Source organism: Crocodylus siamensis, chromosome 5 (genome assembly GCF_052110815.1).
Source record: "Crocodylus siamensis isolate JL-2025a chromosome 5, ASM5211081v1, whole genome shotgun sequence".
NCBI classification, from domain to species: domain Eukaryota; kingdom Metazoa; phylum Chordata; order Crocodylia; family Crocodylidae; genus Crocodylus; species Crocodylus siamensis.
In genome coordinates this window covers 52490237-52506863 of record NC_143399.1, presented here as the reverse complement: position 1 = coordinate 52506863, position 16627 = coordinate 52490237, and the positions used below count along the sequence as shown (strand labels likewise).

The following is a 16627-nucleotide window of genomic DNA, read 5'->3' as shown; positions in this document are numbered from 1 at the left end:
AGCTCGACCAGGAATTTGCCAGGGAACTGGCTGACGCTGCACGCTCTCGGTGCATGATTATCATGGGAGACTTTAACTATCCAGACATCTAATGGGAAGAGCACTCAGCCAAATCCGATTGGTCACAAAGCTTCCTCACATGCGTGGATGAGCTCTACTTGACTGAAGAAGTCTAAGGTCCAACAAGAGGTAAAGCACTGCTGGACCTGGTACTAGCCAAAGGGGATGACCTAGTCAGTGACCTAAGTATCGATGGGAAGCTGGGTGATAATGACTACGAGCTGATCACCTTTACTATCTATCGCAATGTTGGCAAGTCAGTCAGCAATACAGAAGTCCTTGACTTCAGGAAAGCTGAATTTGACAAGCTCAGGAGGTACTGGAGAAAATTATCAGAGAGACCCTACTGGATAAGCTGGCTGAGGGCAACATCCTGAGGGATAGCCAGCACAGGTTTGTCACAGGTTGGTCTTGCCTGACCAATCTCCTCTCCTTCTATGACCAGGTGACATACCATCTGCACAAGGTATAAGAGACTGATGTCATAATCTTGGACTTTAAAAAAGCCTTTAATCTGGTGTCCCATGACCTCCTCATGGAAAAACTGGCCAACTGTGGCCTTGGCTACACCACAGTCCGATGGCTGGGAAATTGGCTCCAAGGTTGGATCCAGAGTGTAGTGGTTGATGGTAGCAAATCATGGTGCTCTGTGACGAGTGGTGCCCCACAAGTCTCTGTTCCTGGACCGGTTCTCTTTTAACATCTTTATCAACGATGTAGACAGTGGTGTCAGAAGCACACTGACTAAGTTTGCGGATGACACTAAACTTTGGGGCATAGTGTCCATACCTGAGGACAGGCTAGTGATCCAGGCTGACTTGGATAAACTTAGTAAGTGGGTGGATACAAACCTGATGATGTTTAATACTGATAAATGTAAGGTATTACACCTCGGGGGGGAGGGCGACGACCCACAGCATACTTATAGGCTTGGAAGTGCTACGCTTGCTAGCACCACTGCTGAAAGAGACTAGGGGGTCATGACTGACTACAAGATGAACATGAGCCACCAATGCAATGTCTCAGCTGGTAAAGCAAACCAAACTCTGGCTTGCATCCATAGATGCTTCTCAAGTAAATCTCAGGATGTCATCCTCTTGCTGCACTGGAGTACTGCATCCAATTCTGGGCTCTGCGATTCAAGAAGGGTGTTGAGAAGCTTGAGAGAGTCCAGAGAAGAGCCACATGGATGATCAGAGGGCAAGAGAATAGGCCTTATGAAGAGAGCCTGAGAGCCATGGGACTCTTCAGCCTGGAAAAGCACACTCGGGGGGAGCTGGTAGCTGCCTATAAGTACATAAGGGGTGTACATCAGGATCTGGGAGAATGTCTGTTCACCAGAGTGCCCCAAGGAAATACTAGGACCAATAGTCATAAACTCCTCCAAGACAGATTCAGGCTGGACATATGAAAAAATTTCTTTACTGTCCAAGCCCCCAAGATCTGGAATAGACTCCCTGCAGAAGCGGTGCAGGCACCTACTCTGGACTCATTCAAGAAATGTCTGAATGCTTATCTTGCTGGGATCCTTTGACCCTAGCTGACTTCCTGCCCCTGGGGCAGGGGGCTGGGCTTGATGATCTCTGATGTCCCTTCCAGCCCTAAATCTATGAAATCTATGAAATCTATTAAAACAGCTAGTAAATCCAGTAAGTTCAGTTTTGATTCGTTAACACAAATTCATGATGAATCTTACAGTTAATTCTGAGAATCAAATAACTTCAATTAAAGTTAACCCTGTAAGAGAACTGCTAAAGAGCCCAAAAGAGGATGCTCTGGCAGGTCACATGTCTTATCTTTCACTCCAGCATCAAGGTATGTGTGCTTAGACAGGCTTCTACCCTCCTTTGACCCAGATGTTTAAATGTGACAAAGTAAAGCTATAACAGTCAGTTATCAGTGATTCACTTAACATTATTCCTCTGTGTAATGCTGCCTAACATTAAAAATTGCAGTAACACTAGCAGACAGAGGCTGCACACTGGAACTACCAAGTCCTTACTTCCACGTGATTTGGCACCTGCCTACAACTAAGGTAGCCCTATACACCATGAAAACATGCAGACCTAGTAGCCAGGTGGCAAATTCATTTAAGAAACTACTGGCACTTTCATTAAAGCTGAAATTTTAAAAAGTTTAAAAGTGAAGACACCAAAAAATTCCAGTGAAATTCTACATGTTTGACACGTAGCTCTCTTTCATCTTTTTTTCAAAAACCTTAAGTCTCATCATGTGGGTATGTGAAGATTATACATTAAAACCATCTTTTTATAATGTTGGGTTTAAACTTGCAAATATGATCCAAGCTGTTTGACTGGGCTCTAACAGATGCAGTTCCTCTTTGCACACTATGCCTCTGGTACTTCCTGCACCCTGCAGCTAGATGTGGCCTTGATTCTTGCTGTAAATAAAAAAGAGGTTAAGTGAGGATTTCGATTAGAAGTTAAAACTCCTTCCTGCACCACTAGTGAACTGACCTTCAGGCACAGCAGCTTCATGTGTCCCTGAGAGCCAGTGGCCTTTGACCCAACAGCCACCCTTTCATTAAAAGACACCGAAGACAGCATGTTTCTCAGCCAGGCTTATAGTCAGCACTCAATTTCATTCTCCTCCACCTAAGGGGAGAACAGCAACACCAGAAATCAGTTTACAATAAACTCCCATGTGATTGCTTAGTACAGCCTAAGCAGCACCACATGTGTGAATGAATACAGATCTCTGGTGTTGCAGACTGCTACCACTTTCAGCCCAGAATGAGTTGCACTGCTGTCCCAAACCACCAGTGGAGCTCCAAAAGGCAAAAGCCCCATAACATCACTTGCCAAAATGGTCAGATCCTATTTTATGTACCAGGAGGACCGTGTAAACACTTAAAAATACATGTTCTTGTCAAATACAGAAAAAGCCTAAATTTACTGATATTATCAAGTCCCAGTACCCATTCAGTCTTTAAGAGAAAGTGAAAAAACATCCACTAAAAAAGAAAACATGTTTCTCTATTAAATCCTCTAATAGAGAGCAAGCCTGACACTTCAATATATGTAGTGTTATTAGATAGATATAGATATAGACCAATACAGATTTCTATATCTGTGTAGATATAGCTAGATAAATCTATCTATTTTAATAACATTCCACATATTGGCATGTCAGTTTGCTTTCTATTAGTGAGAGGATCTAATGGAGAAACACATTTTCATTTTTAGTGGATGTTTTTGTGAATGTATATAGATCTTAAAACTGACTTGATATCCATAAGGACTGGTGCTCTCCAGGAACATCCTGACATTCCAAAACCATGCAGCAACCATCTGTCAGAAAAATTCACCAACTTTGCAAATTTTTTCTCGGCCTCTAAGAGAGCCAGAATGCTTTAAAAGATCTTTAAACAAGAAGTGTGGCAGCAGATTTCTATCATAATCCCCTTTCTAATATGCCAAGTCCCATGAGAGTAATCCATACGAGCCTTCCTGGGAGTAATAAATACTACACCCTAGAATGCTCTCTGGAAGAACAGCAAGCAGGCTGAGAAACATACTGTCACCAAACCCCACCTCATTTTTTCAAGCACATAGATTTTAAGGTCTTTTCCCACAAAGAACCTGTACCATCACATGAGCAGTAACAATATGCAGGCTACAGAAATAAAAACTCAATTGAGCAACATACCTAGAATAAACTCTAACTGCATAGTAACATACAAAAAACTAAGTTCTTACATTGTTCATTTGAAAGAGGTTAAGCATCTCCATTTGAATAATGATGTGGAAGTGAAGTGACTTGAAACAATGGCAAGAACAATAGCAAGAACTGGACTTCTTCATATGAACATTCAGGTAACATTTTAACATATCTGGCACATATTCTTTGTAGCTAATAGGAATCAGCTACAAAAATAATCCTGAGATCCTAGCTACCTGCTATAAGTAGCTCACAAATTATAGAATTAGAGTGAATGTAAAATCCTCACAGTACGCACATTTCAGAAGACAAAGGGTACAGGAGCCTTTGACAGGCTTATTTACATGGAACTGATAAATTAATAAATTAAGGTATGTCAGTATTTCTGACCACAAAAGCACTATAAAATGGTAGTCAACAGAGCTCGATGGAAAGGTCTTACTGCAAAAGTTTTCAAAAATCAAATCACAAGGAAAACAGTGAGTTCCAAACCAAACAGAAACCAAAATAGAGATTTTCAGTTTGTTCCCTCCGTGGCCAAGCCGCAGCTCTCTGCCACCTGGAGAACTAGGCAGGAAACTAGCTAGCCTGCTTGCTTGCAGCTGAAAAATCAGTTCAATCACTACACTCCTAAAGAATACTTAAATTCTGTCAAACCAAGAATTTCTATGGAAAACTTGCATTGAAAAAACTGATCAGCTCTAGCCATGTAATAGTAAAGTGTCCTTTAGGGATGTTTTGTGCCTAATGAACTGTAAAGCATTAGGTCAGATTACTGCCAGTATCCTTGACTGGTATAAATGAATATTTACCAAGAGGTGGCTTCCCAACAATTTAACTGAGACTTCAACAATTAATCAGATCATAGCTATATGTCTACAAGGAAATGTGGACACAATTTAAAAAGCAAGTGTCGAAAGTCATAAAGATTTCTCCACAGCATCATTAGTATCCCAATGCCCAAGGAAGGATCTCTTCTCCTTCCCCTCAAAAGGCATTGAGCACTGTTACTAGTCTGACACTGGATTAGACGTTCTGCAAAACCAGCCAAAGGCACTTAAATGAAAAGTAAGGGAAGGAGCTGCTGAGGATAAACATGAGACACATGCTCTTCTTCAGGTTTACGGTCACCACAGTTATCATCTTTACTGACTGAGGAAGAGAATTGAAGTTTTCCACATGGAACCACAGGATAACTAGGCCAGGAAACTTGTTGCCAAAAAATAATACTAATTTTTGATACAGCAAGATAGGAATGAAACTAGCAAACCTGTTGTGATCAGGCCCCACTTGAGTGTATTTATATTCTCCTTGGATCTTCTCCTTCTGGAAAAATTGATTCAGACGTGCCTTGGCATTCTCCAAGGTCCAATTCCCATGAAGACCAGCATTTAAATCTACTTCTTCCGACTCCAAGGTCTAATATTTAAAATAAATTAAACTTATTGGGGACAACTGTCAGTTTTCATGTTTTAAAACATGTTTGCAATAACTTAATCTCAGATTTTCTGAATAACTTGTCCTCACGCCCTAGAATAGTCAGGCATATTCACTAGTAATGTTACATCTCTAATATCTTAGTACTTTCTCATATTTCCATCACGTAAGTAAACAAGCTAAATGGCAACATAAAGACAACCACCCCCTAGGGTACCCAAAATTATTGTTATAAAAGTTTAAACAATGCATAGATTCGTTAAGAGTTAGTAGGTTGTTGGATGGTAAGAAATTATTTGGTTACTGTTCATAGATAAATTTATAACCAGAGTTAAATCAACTTAAATTTGCAAAACCAGTTGCAAAAATCTGATCAATAAATAATTAGAAGGAAAAAATACCTTTTCACCAGCTAAAATTACATAAAAAATTACACTGGACAACATACTGCCTGTGCCTCCTGCTCCTCCTTCCTTGAATAGTAATCCTTCAGATTTGCTCCACGGTCCCACTGTGCTCCTCCATAGCTGGAGCTTCCAAGCCCAGGAGGCGGCCTTTCACCTACAGAAAAAAAAACTGTCATCAAAATTAAGATGCACGGGGGGGGGGGGGGAAATCAAGGAATTCTGAAAAGATGTGTTACTGGATGCCATGAAGCCAATCACATCATCTCGGCCTCAAAAATGCAATGTTTTTTGTCATTTTACTGAACTTAATTTTATAGAAAAATACAAGTATACAAAAATATGTAAATTACAGATATTCAAAATCTTACCTGATTCACTCTTGATAGCCAAATGTGGAGGAAGAGGTCCCCCCAAAGTAGATTTTTCCACACTATTATCTCCTGCCACACCAGGCACTGGTCCATCAGGAGCATCAGCAACTGCTGGCTACAGAACAGCAACAGTCCAAGCATGAAAATACTGTAGTACCAGCTTCATAACACAATAAACATTCTTAATACTCAACAGAAAAGTTCTTATACCAAAAGATATGATCACTATACAGCAACACTATCCCAGGCCTCTTTCAACAATACTGATGAGGCTCAAATGTTAAGTATTTATAACTACATCCTGTCTCTTCCCCACCTCTGGTTCCTTATTCTAGATAAAATATTAGTAACCTCTGAGGAGTGATGGGCCAAATTAACAGAACTTAGTTTTAAGGCATGGCACCCTGTCCTGTGGACTCCCATGCCACTAAATGCCACTGCTGTCCTAGTTCTGCAGGCTGGATACAATCCTTTCATGGACTGGATCTGGCCCGCAAGATGCTGACCCTTGTTCTAGACAAGGGGCAGGCAAAGTACAGCCCGCAGGCCAGTTCTGGCCCATTGAGCCATTTCATCTGACCCATGGATGCCCAACAATTAATTGTACCTTGCCCAGCCTGCCCGCCTCACTCCACCCTCATGGGTAGAAGGGCCTGGCTCAGTCAGCAAGGCAAGACTACTGCTGCAGCTGCTGGGGGACCTGCTCGGCTTCTCTGGCTTCCAGCTGCTCCCTCTCTTTTCTCTGATGCAGCGCTTGCTCCAGGCAGCAGGTAGGGAACTGGGAGCTACAGCTGGGTAGGGGCAAGAAGCATGGGGCTGGGGCTGGTGTGAATGCGGAGCTCGTGCCCAGGGAGCAGCGGAAGCATGCAGCTCAGGTGGGCAAGGTGTGGGTGAGAGAGAGGGTGGGGGTGTGTGGAGACCATTCCGCTCACAATCCCCTCTATGGTACACAGCTCCAGCTGGCAGCCCTGAGCAATGGAGAGCTGTGGTGGCGGAGTGTGCGGGAGGCCTCCCCGCACCCCACAAACCTCACACATCCACTCTGCCCCCACAACATACCCTACACCCTGACACACACACAGCCACACCCTCTCACAAACCCCACCCTCCTCACCCTCAACCACACCCCACATACAATATACAAGAGTAAGACTATTTTTGAGCTATTATATGTTTGCCTCTATATACACTACGTAAACACAAATCATAACAAAAATATTTTTGTAATGGGGGGGGGTGTAGGCAGAGTTGACCGCTGTGTCGCTGTTCCTCCTTCCCCAACTCGGGGACCGTCTCCTGCTCGCAGCGGTCGTTCCCTGACTCTCACGCGCCGTTGACTCGCCTGCCACGACTTTGATGGTTCCGGTTCAGTTCCGACTGTACGGTGCGTGCTGGTCCAGAACTGGGACTTGCTGCACGTGCAGGGTCCCGCGTCACTGAGGGCTCCTCCTCCCCTACACCCTCGCCCAGGCCTCCGGTAGCGTGACCGCCTACCTAGGCCAGCCACATCACGATGCCAGTCCGAGCTTCCGCTTAGTAGAAGCAAATTATCTTGACCGTCACCCTCAGGGATTCCCCCGTGAGGGTGAGTCCGCCTCCTCCCTGCAGGCGTGACAACGTCACCTTGGGTAATCCGGGGTTAAGAAACCCCCGCTTCATTCCCTTCCGGGCACTCCTCCGCCCTGATTAGGAATTCTTGGGGCACTGCCGCCCCACGCTGCTGGAGCACCAGCAGTGCTCCCCTCCTGCAGTCTGCCCCAGCGGCCTCAAGCAGTCCGGAGCCACGTCCAGCTGATTCCCTCGACTCATCAACCCTGCTGGGGCTTGCCCTTGCCCCAGAAGGTCCTACAGCCTCCGCGGGCGGCTCGCTTCCACCTCCAGGGGCTCTCTCTGGCGGCAGCTCCTCCGTCCCGTCCTTCCGGTCCTGCTGCCTCGTCGTCTGGCTCTGGCGCCTCTTTTATGCGGCCGCCATCCGTTCCGGGCCTTCTCTCTTCCGGGGCCCTGCAAGAGGTCAGTTTCCGCCCGGCGTGTTGAGTCTGCGCCTGGTAGGCATGCCCGACGACGCCGGGACTGGACAACTCTGAGCCCCCAGGCTCCTTACCTCCCTCACAGTACTAAAAACTAAAATATGTTATAGTACGTGCTTGACTTTTAGCATGTGATTTGTTTCTGGTTCTAAGATGGCAACACCCCACTCCCAAAAGAACTTCTAGTGGCAAAGGTCAGGAGTTAGGGCCAGGACTTCTGGTCCCAAGATGGCTACCAAGGGCCAGGGCTATCCTTACAGCCCTCAACAGCTCACCAAAACTCATTAAGCGGCCCTCCAGGCAAAATAATTGCCCACCCCTGTTCTAGACTCATTGTCTTCATTTGGTCTCAGGCATTTCCTTAGACATCTTATCCCAGTCCCCTGGTTTATGAAATTAGTCTTAATCCAGTGAATCTCACATCAGTCTCTGTACTCAGCCAGTACCACCCTCCCTAGATCCTCCTCCTCGCATCAGATCCCTCTTGTCCTATGCTTACATTTACACAATTCTATATTCCTACTGACAGCCTGTTAATGTGTTTTCCTACACCTCATCCAGTCACAGTGCCCCAAATCATCACTTCCCATATCGTGATGCCATTCTTTTTCTCCATCCAATACCAGTTCTTCCTCCACACCCAGGTTCTTCATTATGTCTCCCACCTCCACAAACTATTAGTTCCCCATCAGGCTGTCCTTGTTGAGCCAATTTCAATCTCCATCCCAGCTACCAGATAAATCAATCCCTGTCTCCTGTCTCGAACTCCTACCTGCAGCAGGTCTCTCTCATGTCTAATGCATATCTGAATCACACAGTCTCTCTCCCACTGTAAGGACACAGCAAGGAAGTAGAAGGTCACTGAAAACACAAGAGAGACTTCCTGCTTGTAGTTCAGACATGCATATCCAGCACAGGCTGAAGCAACCCTGGGCTGAGATTTCAGAAGAAAACCGTGTTTAACTTCAGACTGCAGCATATTCAACGCACATAAAATCTGCTTACAATTCACCAGGTTAAAAGAATCTACCAAACATATGAAATTGCAATTTTTCAAAACCTAATAAGTGTGGGTGAATTCTAAAAAGGATCACAAATGGTCACACACTCTCCTCCAAATTTAAAGTCCCTGGTGAAAAGCGCACTTAAAAAAAAGGTTCCTAGAATTTATTATTACCAAAATATACTTGAGAGTCTTATACTTAGAACTAGCCCAAGCATTTTGGCTGAATTTTTTCAAAAACATTCAAAGACAAACAAAATAGAAAATTTCAACCCAAGCAGTTAAAGTTATAAGTCACTAAAAACAGGATATTTTAAAAGGAAGTCTCAAAACAGCTTTATGAGGCAAGACCTCACTGATCAGTATTGAGAAAGAAGCTTTTCTTGACAAGGGGGATGATGTAAGCTATCAATGCCTTCAAAACACAAGTCCTATTAAAATATAATATTCAGAACTCATTTGCTTAAGTCTGCAGGTATACTCACTCTAGTGCAGGGGTATCAAACTCACTCAGCCCCCCCGGACCTGATCTGGGCTACAAGGCTCTTTTGTGGCTGGGTCCAGACATAGCAGCAGTGGGAGGTAACCTAGCTAGTGCCTGCTTTCTCCCCCTGCTGCCAACACTTGTCCCCACTGGGCCTCTATATTGAAGATTTCAGCAGCAGATGCCAGGACCGCCTGGCCCTGCCCCCCCCACACACTCAGCTCCCAAATTCCTAGCCCCTCTGGGAACCCTACTGGCCAGATAACACAGCTCCATAGGCCATATGTTTGATACCACCCCTCTAGCATTTTGATAACAATCTTATCTTCTGTTCTACCATGGCTATGCCAGCTTCACTGGGTGCATCTACATGTGCTATTAACGCGATGAAACAAACATCAGTGCAGTTTGCAATGGAGTTAGCTGCTCCTGGGCACAGTATTTGCACATGCGCTCAAGAATGCAGCACACTGAGCTAGGGCAGAACAGCCCCAGGCTGGAAGTGGCTCTGGGGGGTCAGCTCTGGGCTCCGGGTAGGAACGCTGAGCAGCAGAGGGACTGGCTGGGGGTGCCACAGGGTGGGGCTAGGCAACAGACACCCTCCACACTTTAGCACCCTCATGCTCCAGCCAGCCCCTGTGATTGTCTAAACATGTGTTTCAGCAAAGTAAATAACTCTGCTGTAGGATAGTACTGTCCCCAACACTATTATCCTATAGTGGAGTTAATTAATTTACTGTGCCCTAATACTGGCACACATGTAGACTGTGACGTTTAACTGAGGAGCTAGTTAGTCTACTCCACAGTAAGGCACATGTGTAGATGCACTAATGGCTACTATTTAAATCTCGAATAAAGTAAAATTGACTGCTGATAACAACTGCTCTGGGGAGCCATGAATGAATCAGAAGTATCCAAGACGAAAGACAGACCAGATGTAGAAGAAATATAAAGAGGGCAATATTGCAGCGGACTGCACAACCACTACTGGCTTCCCTATACAGCGTTAAACAGCTACACATGAAACAGAGGAGCAGCAAGAAATTACCTCTTGAAATCTCCTCTAATAGTTTTACCAAGAGGTTTTCCCTTGCATATACAACCCAAACTGGCTTAGTATGCCACTGTGTTCCTCCCTGGTGGTATCTGGTGTTATAGAAAACAATGAGCCTATTACAGTCTTGACTAATAGATCTACTGTATTAGGCAGAAGTAGTTCACAGACTTTGGACTTAAGTCCAAAGGTCCCAAGTTTGGCCTTGCTGCCAAAGACCTATACAGTGCTTTGCATTACAAGGTGGCTCCCAATGAAAATATCCCCAGCCTCTTGTATGACATGCAAGGATAAAAAGTAGCTTACCCCTAAAGCTGGAATTTCTTCTCTCTTTACTTCATTCACTCGAACTAAGTAATTGACAAAGTCCCGAGCAGCATTGCTCTGTGCATCTTTCTTGTTAGTGGAATTGCCCATGCCAATGTAGTTAAAGCCTTCCACTCGAACCTGCAGACAAGAAATGGATTTGCAGAATTAATAAAGGCAAGCATCTCCCAACCACCAAACCCAGCGGAGCCCCAATAAGCGCAGAACCCCAGTGATTAACCTAAATCAGAGCTGCTCAACTGCACAGCAGCTGGTGGACACATGCTGTGTAGTCCATCAGCCCTTTGGCTGCATGTTGTGTGAGGCTCCACTGCATATTATACCTCCTGAAGGCATTTCTAAGTGCTGAAGGCAGCAATGAATTCCCCAGTCTTCTCTCCCATCCTGTGCTCGCTTTCTTAAACATGTGTCATCCAGATTGAGACCTACAGCAGCCTCGTCGCCAGCCTTCAATCAAATGATCCCCTTTAATCCAAGGCACTCAGATATGAATATTCAATCCCTCTCTTGGAACAGAGGCTGGTATAACGCTTCACACCACACAAAGGAAAGAACAGCTTATCTCTACCCACTTCTCAGCAAAACAACAGGGTCACCAAATCCTCTCGTACATGTGACACATACTAGAACTGGTGACTGCTTCTTTCATTACATATATATGGCTGCACACATACATAAGCATTGCCCTTTACTGGGTCAAATCATAGGTCTGTCTTGCCCAGTCTCCTGTTTCCCACAGGCCCTTCTGTGAGCGGGAAGAGACATGGCTGCAGTCCCTGTACTGCCTCCTCCAGAACCTCTTCCTGAGGTTCTGGCTCCACTTCTCCTTTCACCTGTTTATTTATGTGCTCCCTGTCCATGGCCCTACCAGTACCAGAACCTGCTGGTCAACCTCCTCCTAGCCCTGGCCAAGCTGGCTGTGTACTTGATGAGGAATGAGGCTCTGGCCGGGAGGGTCCCTGGGCACTGCTTTCCTTGCCCTGTTTTACTCCCGTCTCCAAGCAGAGTAGCACCGGGCAGTGTCTGCTGGCTTCCTAGACTCATCTGAGGGCCAGCGGGTGCTGTTTGGTGTGCTCTGTTCAGTGTCCCCACTTGGCACACTTGTTTTGAAACTGTGAGTGGCACTTCCTTCTCTGTTTTTTCATTACTTGCTCCAAGAAATATGCTGTCCCCTTTTCCTGTAGCCTCCCCACTTAAGGCGTGTGTGATATCTTTTATTGGTGGGGCTTGCTTCCGGCACAGGGTGCGTGTGTGATATCTTTTATTGGGGGGGGGGGGGGGCTTGCTTCTGGTTTTGCCACGCTATTGTGCCAGCACTTTTGCCCCACCCCTTTGGCTCTGGAATTGGCTGCCAGGGGACCCTTCCATTCCGCTCTGTGACAAAGGTGTGGGCGCAAATATAAGCATGAGACCCCAAGCACCAGAGACCTTCAGTATGCCACCGAACTTGCCCTTGGGACTGCGCCCTGAATGCCGCCGGGAGCCCAGCTACATACGCCGGGGCAGCCCCGCCCCTCCCGCACCCAGGCCCCACCCTCCCCGCATAGCCCCACCCCCACAGCGCGCGAGAGCAGCAGCCGCCGCACGGCGCCCCGCCCCGCCCCGCCTGGCCGCACCTCGCACTGGAACTTCTGCCGGTTTTTGTTGCCCGCGGCGCGGATCTCGTAGGCCGGCGTCACCTTCCTCTTGCCGCACCAGGCGTACAGGAAGTTCTTCACGTCCCCCATGGCGGGGCCGCCCTACGGGCACACGCGACAGTTGGCGGCCGCCACAACAGCGCACCCCTCCCAGCCCTCGCGCAGGCAGCTTCCGGGTGGAACTGAGCCTGACGGCGACTGCGCACACGCACTAACGCCGCCCCATTCCTTCCTCCCGCGCGGGGCTGCGCTTTGCAGTGCCTGACCTGCGCCGTTATTCCCCGGCCCGGGTGCTGTCACAGGTGAGACGCCGCGGCCCACCGAGCCCAGCAAAATGGCGCCCGCTGGGCGCATGCGCACTGAACAGTGGTGGAGCTGGCCCGAGGGACGGGGCGGGGCAGCGCCCCCAGCGGACTGGGGACTGCCTGACTCCCAGCCGACAGCGAATCCACCACGCAGTAGTCAGGAGAGGGGTTGAAACTTCCCCTCGGGGGCGCCTGTCCCAGCTCCCTCAGCCGTATGATCACAGGACTCCTGGACCTGTAGCTTCCCAGCATAGGCCCAACACTCGAGGGGCAGGGGACAGCACCAGGTGCTGGCAGCCCGTTGTCCCTGGACGGGACCCCACAGATTAGAGGGGTCTGTGCTTTTTGCTGCTCCACAGGGGAGCGTGGCTGACTCTTGCATTTTTGCTTTCCAACCAGAGGTCCTGTCTGTGTGGGCCTATTTGGTACATGAGGAATCATGGCCTGGGCCTGCACAGAAACAGTTACCCTCTGTTTTTGGAAGGGACTAGTAAGCGTTCACCAGCAGAGTCCTTAGGACAACTGAAGCAAACAGACAAGAGCAAGGGTCAAAGACTAACAGCAAGTGCTCTTTGGGGGGACATGGAGCAGCATACACCAGTCAGCACCCACTGGCTCGCCGAGTCCAAGGAGCCGGTGAAACTGCCTGAAGACGTACATGGATGAGGGACAGAAAGATGGCCTCAGTTGCCAGGGGTCCTCCTGGCCACATCCTTCTTCCTGGGCATATAGGTGGCCAGCTCACTTATCTACACAAGAGGCCTCTGCTAGGACAGGAGCACTCGCATCATGCGGATTCCACAAGGGCCAGAGATAAACCACTGGGATTGAAGGGTCTGTATATTAACCTGTTTAAAGCTCTTGCTGCTTTAACTCTAATGAGTAAACAAGTAAAATAAGCCTATGCTAAAGACTCAACAGGCATCTGTCATACACAGGGTAGAGCTCACAATAACTGTACTGTGAGAGCTTCCAGCTAGTGTTGGAGCAAGGCCTAGGAAGAGAAGATGTACACTGCTGATTTTGTAAAATAAAAAAAAAATTAAGGAATTTAAAATGTAAAGGAAAAAACTTCAGGTTTTCCTCGTACATCAAAGTAGCCGAAAAAGGGGACACCTCAGCTGTTAAGTAGGCATTGGTCACCTTTACATGGTGCAAAGAAAACAAAACTAAGTTTTACAGCTGTATGTAACCATACTGTCAGGAGTGCCAGGACTGAAACTATAGGCAGATGAAAAGGTGCAGGGAAATGCATTAGGGGGCACAGAAGCTGTGCCATGACTTACTATGCACAGACCACATCAGCCAGCACAGGTTAAAGTGCTCCTCTAGCTTGTACTAGGAGCTGGACTAGAAATGGAAGAAGTATGAAAAGTAGTTGTGAATAAGTTACTATTGCCTTCTTACCCTTCTGCTACTCCAGGAGTGTCAAACATACTATAGACCACAAGCCAAATTTGGCCTGCAGAGCCAGGCAGTCAGGCCCACTATCTTGATGGGAGACCTTTTCCTGGTAACACCCAAATGCCTAGGCAGGACCCATGGCATTGGGAGTCCCAGCAGTATCATGGCTTGTTCCCATGGCAGGTTGCTGGGCCTCTTCCTTCCAGGCCCCAGACTGGCTGGAGTGAGCGCCATGGGTGCTAGATCTGGCATGTAACAGAGGGTCCATGGGCTTGATCTGGCCCATGTGGCCATCCCCATGCAATTCATCTAGTACATGGGTTGGTTGTGCATCAATCATTTGGCCTGAAAGACCAGATGTATTTGACACCACTGTGCTACCCCAAGCTGAGATAAGAAGTTGGTCTGGTTTAAGGTAATGCAATTGGGTGGTTAGCAGAATTATACTGAAAACCAGAACAAAGTTGGGTTTTATTATAAACCAGGGAACATAAGAAAAGCTGGGACTTGCTTCCTAAGCTTTCTCATTTTCTTGCACAGAGTAAAAGTCCTGTGAAAGTCCAGTGTCATTTTTCAGTCAATTCTGCAAAGTCCTGAGCACTCAACACTTGGATCCAAAGTAATACTGCATATGGTTAACTTCAAGCATTTGAATAGTCCTTTTTTAGTCAAAGTGACTATCTCATTTTAAAGTGGAGTATGTGCTTAAGGGCTTATTCGATTCCAATCCAGGAAACTCAGCACCTGGAAGGTCAGGAGCTGTATAGAGAAGGGGAAATAGCCACACACAAAAAAATCAACATTTGAGAGAACAGAACTTAAATATACTAATACAAACTTTATCCTTCCAGCAGAATGGCACATGCAAACCATTCTGGGTGACCATATTAGCCTCACTATGCAAGGAACACACAGTACTGTATCTAGATAGCTAGGCATTTTAGAGAACTAAACAACACTAATAACACCCTTGCTATTAAAGAAGAAACAGAGACAGATAGGAGGACTGCTATGCTAAAAGGAACAATTAGTGAAAACTGTTTTTGACCCTTTGCTATCTTTAGGTAAAAAAATAAAAGTGTATCCTGGATATACAATTCCTGGTTGTACCTCATATACTGTATTTCTGGTTGGATTGATTTTAGATGCTCAGGCAGAAAATTACCAATTCCTTTTTGTTTTGTGGGGTTTTTTGGTCAAAATTGAAGATGAAAGGGCAAAAACAAAGCCAGGGTAGCTTGGGTTGCCAAGCCCTAGCACCAGCCACTAGGATGTATTAAGCAGAGGTAAACAAAATTTAGGATTTCAATCTGGCCGGAAAAGTTTCAATCTCTTAACATTTGTTTTCATCCCAAATTGCAACAAAAAGTAAAAACAATTACTAACTTTAAAAAAGAAAGAAATCAATTCCTTACTATGCACCTGCCTCTCTACTGCTTCACAAAGGGCATTTTTCCAAAGCAGAAAGAAAACAGTGATGCAACTATTTTTAAGAATGTGTTTATGATCCCCAGAACCCACAGAAATATAATCAAAATGTTACACAAAAAAGTTCATGAAGAAACCCAGTTTAATGATTTCGCAGCTTTGTTGATTATCAAAACAAAAAGAAGTTACTCACTTGAAGTTCACATATTTAGATAGGTTATTTCTATATTACCTATTATTAAAAAGTGTCTTGTTTTGTAAACATCATTAGAATAACAGTAACAAGATTTCCCATTAGAAATAATGTTAAAAGTAACAAAATAAAAGCCTTGGGAAAAACAGAATTATACTGAAAACCAGAACAAAGTTGGGTTTTATTATAAACAGTAAATTGTTATAAACAGCCTTGGGAAAAACAGTCTAGAAATTTTCCTAGAATAGCTTTAACTAGGAGTGTACATGGGCTTACTTCTACCTAGAGCCCTGTAAGGCTGGCGCTCTGCAGCCTCTCTCAAAGGAATGGTAGCACAAGAACTCAGTGCAGATGCACATACTCATTGGCTGATGGGGAGACCATCTCCCGTTCCATGTCTGACGAAAAAGAAAGCTTATCTAAATTTCTTATAATCTTTAGAAAAGCCTAGTCAATCATCTAACTCTACCTTGGCTTCTAAGTCTGTGCACCTCAAACTGTTGAAAGCAAAACTTGTATCACAAAACTGCAAGCCTTCTGAATCTCCAAATCTCTCCAATTCGATTTGGACTTTTTAATGGGCCTCCTGATTCTATTCCTATTCGGAGATTTGGCTGCTAAATTGGGCCAAATTGAATCAGTTACTGAAGCTTCACATAGCCCTAGCAGGCAACCTCTTCCAGCTGCAAATTAGAATAACCACCCTGAGTCAAAATCAGACGGGTAGGTGCTAGGACCCTGCTGCTACTGCCACTTGTCTCCACAGCAGCACAGGCGGAGCACCATGCAATCAGTGCTCATCCCCACAG

The 16627-nt window shown here is 45.9% G+C and overlaps 1 protein-coding gene across 3 annotated transcripts in view; it reads right to left on the bottom strand.

Annotated features, from left to right (window-relative positions):
* Positions 1-12852, bottom strand: part of DHX9 (DExH-box helicase 9) — a 48351-nt gene extending 35499 nt beyond the window's left edge. The window contains exons 1-6 of one of the 3 annotated variants that reach the window (XM_090048164.1): positions 12755-12835; positions 12468-12590; positions 10831-10971; positions 5954-6071; positions 5627-5739; positions 5012-5160 (exon numbers count right to left, since the gene is read on the bottom strand). In XM_090048164.1, coding sequence (XP_089904290.1) covers positions 5012-5160; positions 5627-5739; positions 5954-6071; positions 10831-10971; positions 12468-12578 — 632 coding nt within the window. In that variant the 5' untranslated portion in view covers positions 12579-12590; positions 12755-12835. Of the gene's footprint in view, positions 1-2537; positions 2647-5011; positions 5161-5626; positions 5740-5953; positions 6072-10830; positions 10972-12467 lie in introns of those variants that run through there. The other 2 variants (XM_090048163.1, XM_090048165.1) reach the window with 2 other exon arrangements.
* Positions 12853-16627: the final 3775 nt, after the last annotated feature.